Raw genomic sequence first — 13,330 nt, 5'->3', positions numbered from 1 at the left:
TTTGTCTGATATAAGGAATGAATGCGTGTCCTGAATTGGGCCTATGCTGTATTTCAAGGGTGCTGAAATTGGGCTTGTTACAAGTATGTTGGTGAATCCCACTGACTTATTTATTTTTCCCGAGAGAGGAACATCTGGAAACTTTTTCTTGGTCAAGGAGGAATTGGTGGCCCCTGTATCTATTAGTAATTCCACAGGTGTACCTTCAATCTTACCCCTCACATATGGTCCAGTGGGATCTACAGGGATTACCATCCTCTGTATTAACTCTCTCGGGCCCCCCTATTGTGCATAATAGTCCCATTCCCCTTGGGGCCCTTCTTGATATATTCCCTCATAAGGGTGATGCACCTGCATTTTTGGTATTTGTTCATTATCAAAGAAATTTGTGTTGGGGGGATACTCTGTAGGGCCATGCTGTGAGTCACGTCCTTGCTGTTGATATCCACCTCTTCCCATGCTCCTTCCCCGGCCTCCTGATCTTCCCATCCCACCCCCTCTTTGTGACTGCTTGACGGGGTGTGGGCATTGAGCTCTCCAGTGATCCTGACCCCCACAATTAAAGCATCCTTGTGTGTGTGCTTGTTCATTTGTGGTGGTATTCTGTGTAGGGGGAGTAGAAAATGACCTTTGTGGGCCCCCACGGCCTCTTCCTCTACCCCTGCCTCTTTGTCCTCTGCCGCTATACTGGTTTGACTGCTGAATCAAAACTTTAGTTTTTAACTCCTTTAATTTGTTATTTTTACTTTCCAACTCCTTTTTACCTAGCATTTCGTAATACTGTGCCAATTGTAAAACTTCTGTTAGTGGTTTGCATGACCAAGTAGGGTTGTACTCTAGAATCCCTTTTTTAATTGATGGTTTTAAATTATTTACAAAACAAGAGACAAGTGCACTTTGTGTTGCTTCCTTTTCATTATCTAAACCACTTGAAGCTGTGAAGACTTTCTGTATTCTGGCGAAAAACCCAGATACTGTTTCTTCAGTGTCCTGAATGCATGCATTTAATTTTGACCAGTCTATTTGTTTTCTGGGGACCAGTGTATTTACTTTAGCCATTATTTTTGCTGGTAAGTCTCTAATATCATCTGATATGTCCTCTCCTTGTTCCCTTTTTGCTTTAGTAATTTCTTCCCATTTTATTTTTAATACTTCATCATCCTCTCTCCTTATTTTTCCCCAAATGTCTGGTGGCAAGATTATAGAAAACATTTGTTCTATGTCATCCAGTGTGAGAGTGCCAACTCTTAGTATTATTTCTGTCTGTCTGTACCATTCTTCTCTGTCCTGTCTAATGTCTGGAAACTGAAGTGCAAATCTATGTAATTCAACATTTGACCATGGTGTGTGAACTTTAATAGTGGGTTTCCCTTCCTGACTTCCTGGTACTTCTCTTAATGGCAAGGTTCTAGAAGTGGAAAGAGTACTATCTTCCTCCTCTTTACTTTTTTTCTTTTTTGTACATTTTTGTTGTAGCACCAGAAGTGTGTCTATCCATTCAGCTAATATCTGGACAGCCTCTAATATTTCTGTACTTGATGCCCCTACATCATCTATTGCTGCTGATATTGTGTTGCTATGAGCACGGGACAATCTTTCAGGTTGGGGGTAGTCGTCTTCCTCAGGCCAATATTTTGCCCAGTCTTTAAACCAGCTGTAACTTTTCTTGTCCAATTTATGCAAAGCACTGCGTTGAAGCGCAGGCGTGAATTCTGGGGGGAAGCGACTTTTTGCAGTACGCCATGTTGAAGTACCATTTTTTATAATGTCTATCACCCACTCGTGTATCATTTTCTGTTCTTTTTCTGTTATTTTTGGCCTTAACCCTGGTCTACCAGATGTAGAGAGAGGCGTGTCTTGTAGTGATACAGGTTCTGTCTTACTAGTTGGTGATGTATATTGCGGTGTGTGTGTCTGTGGTGCTGATGTAGTTTGCATTGTTTGTGGGCTGTATGGTGGTGGCGTTGTTAATAATGCCTCTATTACAGGGTCTTCTGTATCTTCCTGTTCTAAGGGAGCATTAGGTAGAGTGGGGTACACATCTGGTATAGGCTTGTGAACTGTAAGACATTTATCCATTTCCATTTCTTTTTCCCTACAACTTGTTACACATCTTTCTTTTGCCTTCTCCCTATCATATGCCAAAGCTTTCCCTTTTGTTGTCCTAGGTTCCCCTGGCCATCTGTTAGCGGCATATGATCGCCATGCATGAAATGCATCCCATTGTAATAAACGTACTTTCTTCCCTTTCTTTTCACGTTCCCTTAAACAATCTTCTAAATAAAGCATTTTATCTCTGTCAAATGTCCCATATTCTGGAAACTGTAGATCAGGATTTTTTCTAGTATAATGAGTCCATTGATCTAAGTGCATAGCTGTATGGTACCCTTTTTTCCGTGCCACGTACCATGCTGGTGTGCCACGAGGAGGTGTTGGTTGAGTGACATCTAAGGCTGTCCTGCGGCCTTTAGCTGTGCTCAAAAATAGTTTGCTAAGCATTTTGAATTTTATTCAGTTACTAATTTAATTATCTTTTCTCTTTTAGCACTTGTAATTTCTTTTTAAAGTGCTCTTAAAATACACTATTGTACACTACTTTACACACTTTTTATACTACTTTTCAAAACTTTTTGCAAGATACAGTTGTATGACCTATTTCAACAATATACATATGTATTTTTAATTTTTAGACGTCTTTCAAAAGCATGCTATGTCTAAAGGCGACCACCCATGATCCCTTTTAGGAAAGCGACCACCCACGGCCCTTTCTCCTGTCCTTGGGATCCTTAAGATCTTTCACAGGTTGGACAGTCCTCAGGCACTTATCTTAAGGCACCCTCAGACCTCCCCTAGAGACCCCTAATGGATCTCAGTTTGTACTTTCTGATGTATTGTAGAAAAAACACTATTTCAATTGACAATATTGAGTTCAGTGCAATGAAGCACTGCCTACCTGAACATTAGACCATTCAGTATGCCGTTGTATGCGTCCTTCTTTGCTTGTGGCAACAAAATCACCTGATGGCTCAAGGGAAGCTGGTGGTGTCTTTTGTCAAAGGCTTATCAACGGGAGCCCTGTCATCTGGGCGTGTCAGGAAACAAGTCCTCTCAGTAGCTGCGCAGAATACACCGAGACCTCAAGGCTCCTGAAGAATCCACTGACAGCAGCTCTGTATCCTCTGCAGAGACCATCAGTTCCCCACGAGTCACTGGCACCATCTGTAAAAGTATGAAAATTATTAATAGGGACAATGAAGAACACATACAAGGTTTTCAAAAGAATAGTGGCCTTTATTGCCAATAAAGCTGCAGCTTGAGACAATTTGCAGGTTTGCAAAGTGATCTGATTTCACAGAGAGAATTCAGGCTTTATATATGTTCACAATCTCTTGACAGGTTATTCATTAACTATTACATCATGGTGGGACCATGCTAGAATTAAATCCACGTGTACATTACAGTATCAAGGTGCATTTCAAAAATATGTCTACGTTCACATTTTACATTATTTGCGACACATCGGACCATGCAGCTACAGGTTAATCTTTAAACCACCATCTCCTGACTTTTCAGGCTTGCCTTGGCCGGTTATCTACATATGTACATATGCAGTATTGATCTACTATTGGCAGAGGCCCGTGTCAGCCTTGCCGTGACCGGTTATCTACAAATGTACATATGCAATGTTGATCTAGCAGATGCAGAGGCCCGTGTTTTCTGCTTTCCCACACAATGACGCACTTGCTATCTGTGCTAGGTAAACACTTTGCCCCTCTACGACGACAAGGCAAGGACAGGCCAAACATGTCACACTCTAGGTCAGCGAGCAATTCCTGGAAAACGTTCACTGAACTGACTGAACTGCCTCTGGTATAGAGGTGAAAGCTAGTGAATCATTAAACAATTTGGAGTTTCAGCAAAGTGGACACGCACAAGCTCATCTGTCTTTCTTTCCTGGTTTTCAGCTGAATTTCAGACCACTTTAATTTTAACTCTCTGTGCACCAGCCGTGCACCATGGAGCAACATTTGAAATGACAAGTGGGATCTGTTCATTTGCAAGCAGGTTACAGACAGAAATTAATATAAACTGCAGTTCAATTCAATATTGTAATTTTTCATCTTTGACAGCACAAATGTGCAAAGTTTGCCCAACCCCCTTGCCATGCCCCACTTCCTGCACCCCCAAGACACTCCAGGTGAGGGTCTTCGGCCCCTGAGGAAAAGTGTGAAGAAGGGGTCATTAAGGACGCGTTTGCGCACCTAAAGCAGGTGTTTTTGGCCAAGACCTTCCCGCAAAAGTGCCCTAGGATGCGTCTGAACCCTTCCCAGCACATTCCTGCCCGATACCCCGTAACCTCAGGGTGGAGTTAGATGATAAAGCAGGTTCTACCAGATTGTGGGTCCATCCTCTCGCCCTGCCCCGGTGCAAGAGGGAGTCTCAGATATGTTGGACCAGGATGATATTATCCACCCAAGGTCAGCCAAGTGGGTCCTGGCTGAGAAGGTGGCCAAATATGTGGTGGCCCGCCTCAGAAAGCAATTGGAGAACGAGGCATGCAGATACCTGAGAACAGAATGCCCCCACCCCACCCTAGATGGGAAAATAGCCCTTAATCCCGATATCAATGATAAGATGGCCACAGTCCTGGCCAAGTTTGTTAAGGACCCTAAGAAGGGTCATTTTGGGCTATCAGACTTTCAAGTTCCTCACTTGTGCTTCGGCCTCTCATTCACCATGTGGTGCTTCACCAAGGTTCTCAAGCCGGCAGTGGAGTCATGTGTGCTCTGGGGATTCGACTCATCATCAACCTAGATGATATGCTAATCATGGTGCAATGTCCCAAGAGATTGATGACACATCTCCAGTCAGTAATAACCCTGTTGCACAGGTTGGGGTTTGTGATAAACGAGAAGAAGTCTGTACGTACTCTGATGCAAAGGGGCGGTGTTCCTGGGTTTCATCATAGACTCCACCTCCTCTTCTCTGGGTCTTCCCTCCTGAAAGATCACAAAGATAGGGCACAAGCTCCGCCAGATGTTGGCCAAACGTGCACATCGCTCAGACAGTTCACTCACTTGGCGGGCCTCCTCTTCTCCTCGATTCTGGTGATTTTTCTATGCACGTTGCACTGTCTAACATTACAGCATCTGAAGGTGCACCATGTCAGGACACGCCTCCAGTATTCACAGTTGGTTCCTCTGGCAGACGAGGTCAAGGAGGAAATGGATTGGTGGCTCACCCATATGGAGGCCTGGAATGGAAGAGTTATCTTCAGTTCCACCCGACCTGGCCATAGAGTTGGACGTCAGCAGGTCAGGCTGGGGATTTTTCCACACGCAAAAGTTGGTTACCTCTAGAACAACACTAGCACATTAACTGCCTGTAGCTCCTGGCGGGGTTGTTCACGGTCCCATGTTGGACAAAGGATCAGATCCAGTCCTCAGTCCTTTTAAAGATTGACCATGTCTCAGCAGTGAGATATATCTACCACATGGGGGGCACCAGGTCCTTCAGAACTTCAGCAATCAGGAATTGGTAATGGCAGAGTACCTTCCGGGTCAGGAGAACTAAGTGGCGGACTGGCACTCCCAACACCTGCAAGATTCCAGAATTTGGAAGCCGGACTCTCAAATTTTCTAGCATTTTCCAACAGTTGGGGTCCATTCTCGATCGACCTGTTTGCGTGCCTCCTCGACCACCAGATACACATTTTTTCAGCTAGAGGCCGAAGCCTCTGGCAGAGGCTACAAATGCATTTCCCCACGATTAGAGTCTGGAGAAGGGTTTTGCCTTTCCCCCCTTCTCAATGATCACCATGGCAGCAGGTCAGGCCCGCGGGCAAAAGATGGACGGGGTCCTGATAATGCCTGCCTGGAGGTCTCAAGTATGGTTTCCTCTTTTTCTGGAACTTTCTTAGGCTTCTCCATTTCGACTCCCTTCACTTTCCTCACATTCTGAAGAATCCGAATAATAAACTGCATCAGCTTGTGTCAGAGGGTTTGTTACATCTCATGGCATGGCAGATTACAGGCAAAGATGGACACTCCCAGGCTTTTCGAGCCACACTGAGTTCCTGTTATCCAGAGCCTGGTTAGACAGCACAACAACGCGTTACCACTCTGCCTGGTCGAGATGGGTCTGTTGGTATTTGCGAAGGAAAGTGGATCCTGTGGGATATGATGTAATCCAAATTCTCAATTTTTTGTCAACCCTCGCGAAAGAGGGACTGGCATATCTGTCAATCAATGCCATTCATCCTGCCTTTTCAGCAGGCCACGCCCCAGTTGACTGTGTGCCTGTGGGTGAACACCCATTTGTAGGTTGCTCAGGGGGATTCGGTTATTCCTTATCCCTAAACCTCATTATGCAGCGCTCTGGGATATTAATTTTGTATTGAGACTTTTTTGTCATGGCAGCCGAATTGATTCTGATCTCGAAAAGAGTTTTCAGCAAAATTGGCAATGTTACTTTGTCGGATATGGTGTAGAAGGGTCTCTGATGTGCCGGCCTTGGACATAATGGCTAGGCTGCTTTCCCCTGATGGAGTAACTTTTATCCGAAGCAGTCACACCAAGTTGGATGCTCGCACAATTTTTTACCCAGCTTTCCCTGAGTCTCCCTAACTGAGTGGTCAAACGCCTTAAGGTATACGAAGAAATGAATGAGGGAGTCTGCCCTCCAGCCAAAGACAGCGCCTTCTTGCCCTCAGAAGACAGTACAGAGTGGTTGCTTCTCCTGTGATAGCCCGCTGGCTTAGATGGGTGATGCAGGAGACTGGTATTTATCCAAAGGTTTTTGGAGCACTTTCAGCTAGGGGTGCAATGGCCTCAAATGCTTTTAGCTTGAGAGCATGTTTTGAGAATCTTATGCATCAAACGGATTGGTCTTCAGACTCGAGTTTTAAGCGGTTTTATTTTAAACCACTAGTGAATGTGGCTCACATGGTGGTAAGTAAGCTTTGAAATAGCATAATCTGCACCTTCAGTCCTGACATAGAATGAAAATTTGCCTAGCTCACGTGAAGGTAAGTTTAAGTTCAATTAAGGACACAGAGGCAAGGATTATGCCATCCGGCAATCAAGTCAGATGCAGACTCGCCAATACTGGTGTACGTAGTATGTTTTCATTCCACATGCATTTTCGTATGATAAGCTGTTATATGATTCTGGTTTATCTGGTTGAACAATAAGTTTATACTAACTTACAGATCCCCTTTGTTGTTCAGAAGTTTGGGTAGATTAGTTATTGACGCAATGTGTCTTTGCAGGAAATGATGGGTCCAAACAAGATGCATGAAGGAGCCTGCTGGCATGATTTGCATGAAGAAGGAGGAGGAGCAGGCAGTGACAAAGTATTTTTCGAGCCTGATCAAGGACAATAAAGGACTGTGGATTTTTTTGTAGTTGTTTTTCCTAAGTGTTCTGGAAACTTAGTTTTGGCTTTAATTGGCTGCTGTGTCATGAATTACTGATTAAAGCGAAGAACAAATAATAACATCCTCTCCTCTGTGTCTTTGATAGAATTGAAACTCACCTTCACTTGAGCTATGCAAATTTTCATCCTTGAGTTATATTAGACCAGCATAAAACCAGAATAAAACATTGTGAGAGGATAGTCTAAGAGTATAAATATCAAACAAATGAAGGTGTAGTAAACTCTTGCTTTCCTATAACCCTTTGTCATTTTATAGAACATTTGTAGTAGCGATTTTTCAACTTTTGGTGTATTTCTTCATTACTCTGTGTACCTGCCTTCATTTTCAAAATGAGAAGTTTTTTATTTCATTTGACCGTGTATCAGTTTTCCTTCTTTTAATGATATGTTCACCTCCACATCAGGACTCAGCCAGATCAGTGGTTTTATGTCTCTCTTAGCATAGGTATTCCTCATTGAGACTATCCTTATTTGTTTGCCTTACTTTCATTGCTCCTTGTGCTCACTCCTTAAACATTAACCATATCGATATTTTGATAGTTTACCTTAGATCAAGATGGGATGCCACTTAATTGGAGTCTAGCCTCCAGTGTGTCACCATCTCTCCTTTGGTCCTGCTTCCTCTAGCTCAAACTCAATCATATGTGTCTTTGTGAATCCTACTTAATATGAATGTCATCTGGGATAGCAGGTATGACAGTCAATAGCACTTTATATTAGTCAGTCTCAGTCCTCAAACCTAAGGGGCACATGTGATCATTCAATTTGGTGCCTGAGAATCTCTTCAGCTGATACAAATATGTTCCCCCAAATATATTTATTTCTGTATGCAGTTAGATAAAATCAGGGAGGCTGTGATGTATGTGGCTGGTCATTCAGTATTGTATAGCATCACAACTTAGCACTCTAACATGCTGACCTTGACCAGTATTCAAAGGTTTTCGCTGCAAAGGTTAGGCTCTTTTAAAAGCACAACTTTCATCCGAGAAATGGTATCATTGGACTTATAAGAAAATAAGCTTAGACCAAAACTAGAGAGCGTAAAGTAATTGAATAACAAATATAGTGAGCCACCACTTACTACCAAGAAGTAAGATGGAAAAGCCACGTTTAAGTGATTTTCTAAAATTACATTCTCCTGCAAGAGGGGGTTTCAGTTCCTCTGACACTCGCTAGTGTAGGTGATGTTGATTAGGGTGTGAGTAATCCACGCATAGGTGAGTACATTCAAACTACAACTCCGATTTGCCTGTACTTGATATCTGTAGTGGCTTTTGTTAAGGCGTTGATTGACAGTCTGTGTTTGGGTCTGGCTACCACATGCCAAAGTCATACTAGAAGTACATTTAATTACTTATTTGACTATTTTCTTTAGAGCAGCTGTACCATAAGCTATTAGTACAGCAGGGTATTAGTCAGCAGCTCAAACCTGTCGGAATGTAATACGTAAAAGTGACTTTTGGTGCATTATGCACCATAATCCGCATGTTTTTCCCCAAAAACTCAGAATAGGTGATATTTCAGCAAAAGGTGATGGGAGGAATGCTTTGAATTTGTCTAACCATTGGGGATCACTCAGGGCAGGATCCCAACCCATCGTTTTTTGCTCACCATGCCACCTCAGTTTGCACCCAGCTATATGCAAATAAGCATTCACCCTGCTTTGCATGGAAACAGTCCAGCCAAAACTGCCAGGCCACTTCCTCCCTGAACTGGAACGCATGCAATGCAGGACTGGTTTCCCCTAGTTATGGGCTCACCAGCCGGTGACCGCTAGGTTCCACTGACACAGTGAGCATTTGATCTACGTCTGGGCAAACCCATGCCACCAATGGAGGTATATGAAACACAAAAAAGGTGATGGGAGGAATACTTATGATGGGAGGAATACTTGCAATATGTCTCACCACTGCTGATCTCTCAGGGTAGCACTCCAACCCATCATTCGTTTGCTCAAAAAGCCAGCTTATGGTTTGAACCCAGCCAAATGCAAATCAGCGTTGGCCCACTGTTGTAACAAAAAGTGAGGGGGCCTCCCTGCACGGTACTTAGAGGGGCCCCCTCCGGGCTCAATCAGGAGCTCTCCGGCCACAGTGCATTGCCGAGGGGGCCCCTTGGAGCTAGAGGCCCCCCCGCACCGCGGGGTATGCGTGGGCCTGTGTTACGCCCCTGAGTTGGCCCTGCTCTTTAAGGGAACGGTTCAGCCCAAACTGCCAGCCCAGGACTACCCAGAACAGGAATGCAAGAAACCCAAGACTGCTGCCTACCTTGGTCCCTCCATTTGGAACTCTTTACCCACAATCCTTCGAACCGGAACAAATTACTTACAGTTTCGTAAATCTTTGAAAACTTGGTTATTCGACAAATAATGACTCTATTACTACCAGGCTCCCATCTCTCACCTGTTCTTTGCGCCGGGAAACCCTTTTTGGCTATCTGTTGCGCACTATAAATTTAAAAACTAAACTAAACTAAACTGGTTTTGCTCTAGATATGGGCTCATCAGCCGGGTTCCAATGGCATAGTGAGCATGGGACCAACGTCTGAGCACACATGCAGTATATCCTGGATTCTCAGGAAGGAATGACAGACCGCAACCTGATTGTGAACAACATACAACTTTAGCAGGGTCTACTATCTGGAGCTAGATTGTACAAAAATGCACCAAAGCAGCAGGGGTGGCTCCTCCATTTTAGTTGAAGAGCGATGCCCCATTTATATACCCTCCAAAGTCCCAGAGACAAAAAATAAAATGGCAATTCATTACCTTTTTATTTGTTATCGTCCCGTCCTAACCAAGCATTGGGTGGGGTCTGCTCAGTGAGCAGGGAGGAATATTGGACAGAGAGATGTTTTTTGCACTTGCTTTAAGTGTGCATGTCTCTTCGGCCAGCCGTCTTGAGACTGCCAGCCACACATGCGCACTTTAAACCTCTCAACCAAGCTGTCTTAAAACAGCTAGGTTGAGAGTAAGTGCAGGCATCCAGGAATCTCAGGAGTGGTGACAGAAGCCGCTCCCACCGGCACTGCTCAAATTCTGGTTAACAGCACATGAGTAGTCATGAATTGGTCGAGGGAGTTTGCTTGGGCCTGCACTGCAGTCCCAGCAGCAGACGAGGTCTGCGTGAGGAGGACGTCATCACTGTCGTCAGGATCGGTAAGTGCATTTCTTTGACTTTTTTTCCCCTTTGTTTGTCTGCCCACCCACCCTCAGTAGAAGCTAGCGGCCACTACAAAGCAGTGCAGTCTGCACTGTCATTTGCACCAACCAATTTCAAAGAACAACGGAGAAAGAAAAATGATTCACCAGTTAGTCAGTGTAACTGTAATTTTTTCATCAGCCACTGCTAATATCAGAACAAAATTGCACTGCACTAGGGCAATGTTGGGTAATGCTGCCCCTTCTTAGCAATAAAGTGTTCCTTGCTCATCAACTCATTAATTAACATGAAGGCGGCACACAATGCATCCTCTTTAGTGGGCAATATTGGTGCATTCCAATTTCTGTGAAGAGCACATTATTGCACTGGGATTTAGTCAAGTCATCAAAAATCCTGGGATGTAATGTATGCTCTCTGATAATGTAACCTAATCTGGTGGCTCAGTGGACGAATGCGTCCATTGCAGGGACCTGTGTTCGACCTCATGGTCCCCAGTTCAAATCACAGCGGGTCCACTCAGCCTTTCATCCATCTGAGGTCGATAAAATGAGTACCATTGAGTGGGGTAACAATACACTTCTGTTATTCAGCGCCAAGATGCGTATGTCGGAACGTGTGCTTTACAAATACACGTTATCTCATCTTATTATGAAACTACAACAATCAGCATTTGTAACTGAGAGCACACTGAAAGCGTCTTACATTCTTTGAAGGCTTGCTTCGTTGGCCAACATGTAACAACGGAATGAAGTAGTATGGGATCCTCGTTGCCTGTCAGAACAGTTCCGGAAGCTAACATAGAAAAAAGATAAAACAGAAGAAACAAGTTTGCATTCATGCAGTCACAAAAGCACCGTTCTACTCAAGGAAAGCGTTTGAATTATTGTTGTTACCGACATGTCAGTTCAGTGAGAAAAGGACTAGACAAACAACCGAAATGTGTACAAATCTCATAAAAGGCTTCTATTTAGAATGTATAAAAACGAGTTACAACAGCAATAGCAGTGTGTTTTTAAGATGTTATTTATTTTCCTCTTGAAGAAAAGAGTGTTCTCACAGAGCAGGGTTACCTTCACCACATTTAAACCGTGGGCAATACTTTTAGACTTGCCATTGGACTAACGACATTAGAGTGAAGCCATATCCACAATAACAATGCAACCCTAGAACATAGAAAATAAACATTTATAAGATGATTTTGGTGATTTTCCCTCTGATTGTTATTTTAAAAAATAACCCAAAGATCAAAAAAAAATGCTTTTATTTGCCGAAAACATGTCAGGAGAACAACCTGAAAGAGATAATCTGCCCGATTCATCATTCTCCCGTTTTGCGAGCCCCTAATAGCGATTTCTTAGCGAATCGCTATTAAGGACTCGCAAAACGGGATTCATGTAGAAATTGCATACAGAAATGCGATTCCTACATAATCCTTATTTGCGATTAGCAAATTTCTAATCGCAAATAAGGAATAACTCGCCATTCATTCCTATGGGCCAAAAGGCCCATAGGAATGAATGGGGAGTATTCCTTATTTGCGATTAGCAATTAGCTAATCGCAAATAAGATAGCGATTTGAAGGGTGCCAGGGGTGTCCAAAGGACACCCTGTAGCACCCCTCAAATGAAATTGTACACAGGTGTTGCACACACACATGTCCAAAGGACATGTGTGTGTAACATGCAACTCAGAAAAATGCATTTAAAAGTTTTCGCAATTTACCACGAGGTCTGACCTCGTGGTAAATTGCGACAAGAAATTGCGAATTCGCAAAAAATTGGATGATGAATTGCATTTAAGGAATCTCAAATAGAGATTCCTTAAATGTAATTCCACACAAAATTGCGAGATCGCAATTAGCGATTTTTGCATTTGGGATGATGAATCCCAAATGAAAAAATCACACTCGCAAAGGTCCAGATTCTCAGAATCTGGCCCTTTGCGAGCCGATTTCGGCTTCATGAATAAGGCTGAATGTGCTTAGGACCCATTCTCAAAGCTCCAGATTTGAGAATGTGCAGACTGATGCCTCTGCGAAAGGGATAGAAGCAGTCTTATCCCAAACGAATGATGATGGCCAACACCAGCCTGTTGCTTTTAAAAGTAGGAGGTTACTCCCCAGGACACAGCCTTGGAGTTTCATCGAGAAGGAAGCCTTTGCTGTGGTTTGGTCCCTGTTGAAGCTGATACCAAACATTTTTGGTACCCACTTCCTTGTTCAAACCAACCACAAACTTCTAAGATGGCTTACGCAGATGAAAGGTGAAAATCCAAAAAATTTGAGGTGGTTCATGTACCAACAGGGAATGGTCTTTACAGTGGAACACAGTCCTGTGACTGACCATACCAATGCAGATGGCCATTCCAGGTTCTTCCACTTAGACAATGAAGAGTCTCTTGGGAAATGTTAGTCTCATCCTCTTTCATTTGGAGGGGGTTGTGTAGGAAAGTGCTCCTTCTGACCTGGTTACCTCCACAATTGCCAGGCTTCTAGTGCAATTTTCACCGAAAGTGGGCTAGGTTCTTGCCAATCAGGTCCCTATCACCAGTGTTCTTTCCCTAAGCTATACAAGAGAGAGGTGGAGATCGCCGTCTTGAATCTAAACTGATTATAAGATTTAAAACAAAGACCCCGTTGGGATTGAATGGGGATGATGAGATGTATGTCCATCTATAAAACAAAAAACTGAAAGATACAAGACATTGACAAAATACTTTGGTGAAAAATATTC

The 13,330-nt window shown here is 43.5% G+C and overlaps 1 protein-coding gene across 1 annotated transcript in view; it reads right to left on the bottom strand.

The window, feature by feature from the left end:
* The window catches only part of CFAP54 (cilia and flagella associated protein 54), a 2,285,874-nt gene that overhangs the window by 1,462,125 nt on the left and 810,419 nt on the right, over positions 1-13,330 (bottom strand). The window contains exon 30 of the mRNA XM_086918163.1: positions 11,301-11,390. Within this exon, the coding sequence (XP_086774289.1) occupies positions 11,301-11,390 (90 nt within the window). The remainder of the gene's footprint in view (positions 1-11,300; positions 11,391-13,330) is intronic.

The sequence above is a fragment of the Lissotriton vulgaris genome, chromosome 1_1 (assembly GCF_964263255.1).
Source record: "Lissotriton vulgaris chromosome 1_1, aLisVul1.2, whole genome shotgun sequence".
NCBI lineage: Eukaryota > Metazoa > Chordata > Amphibia > Caudata > Salamandridae > Lissotriton > Lissotriton vulgaris.
Note: the sequence above shows the minus strand (reverse complement) of the source record. Positions and strands in the feature narration are given on the sequence as shown.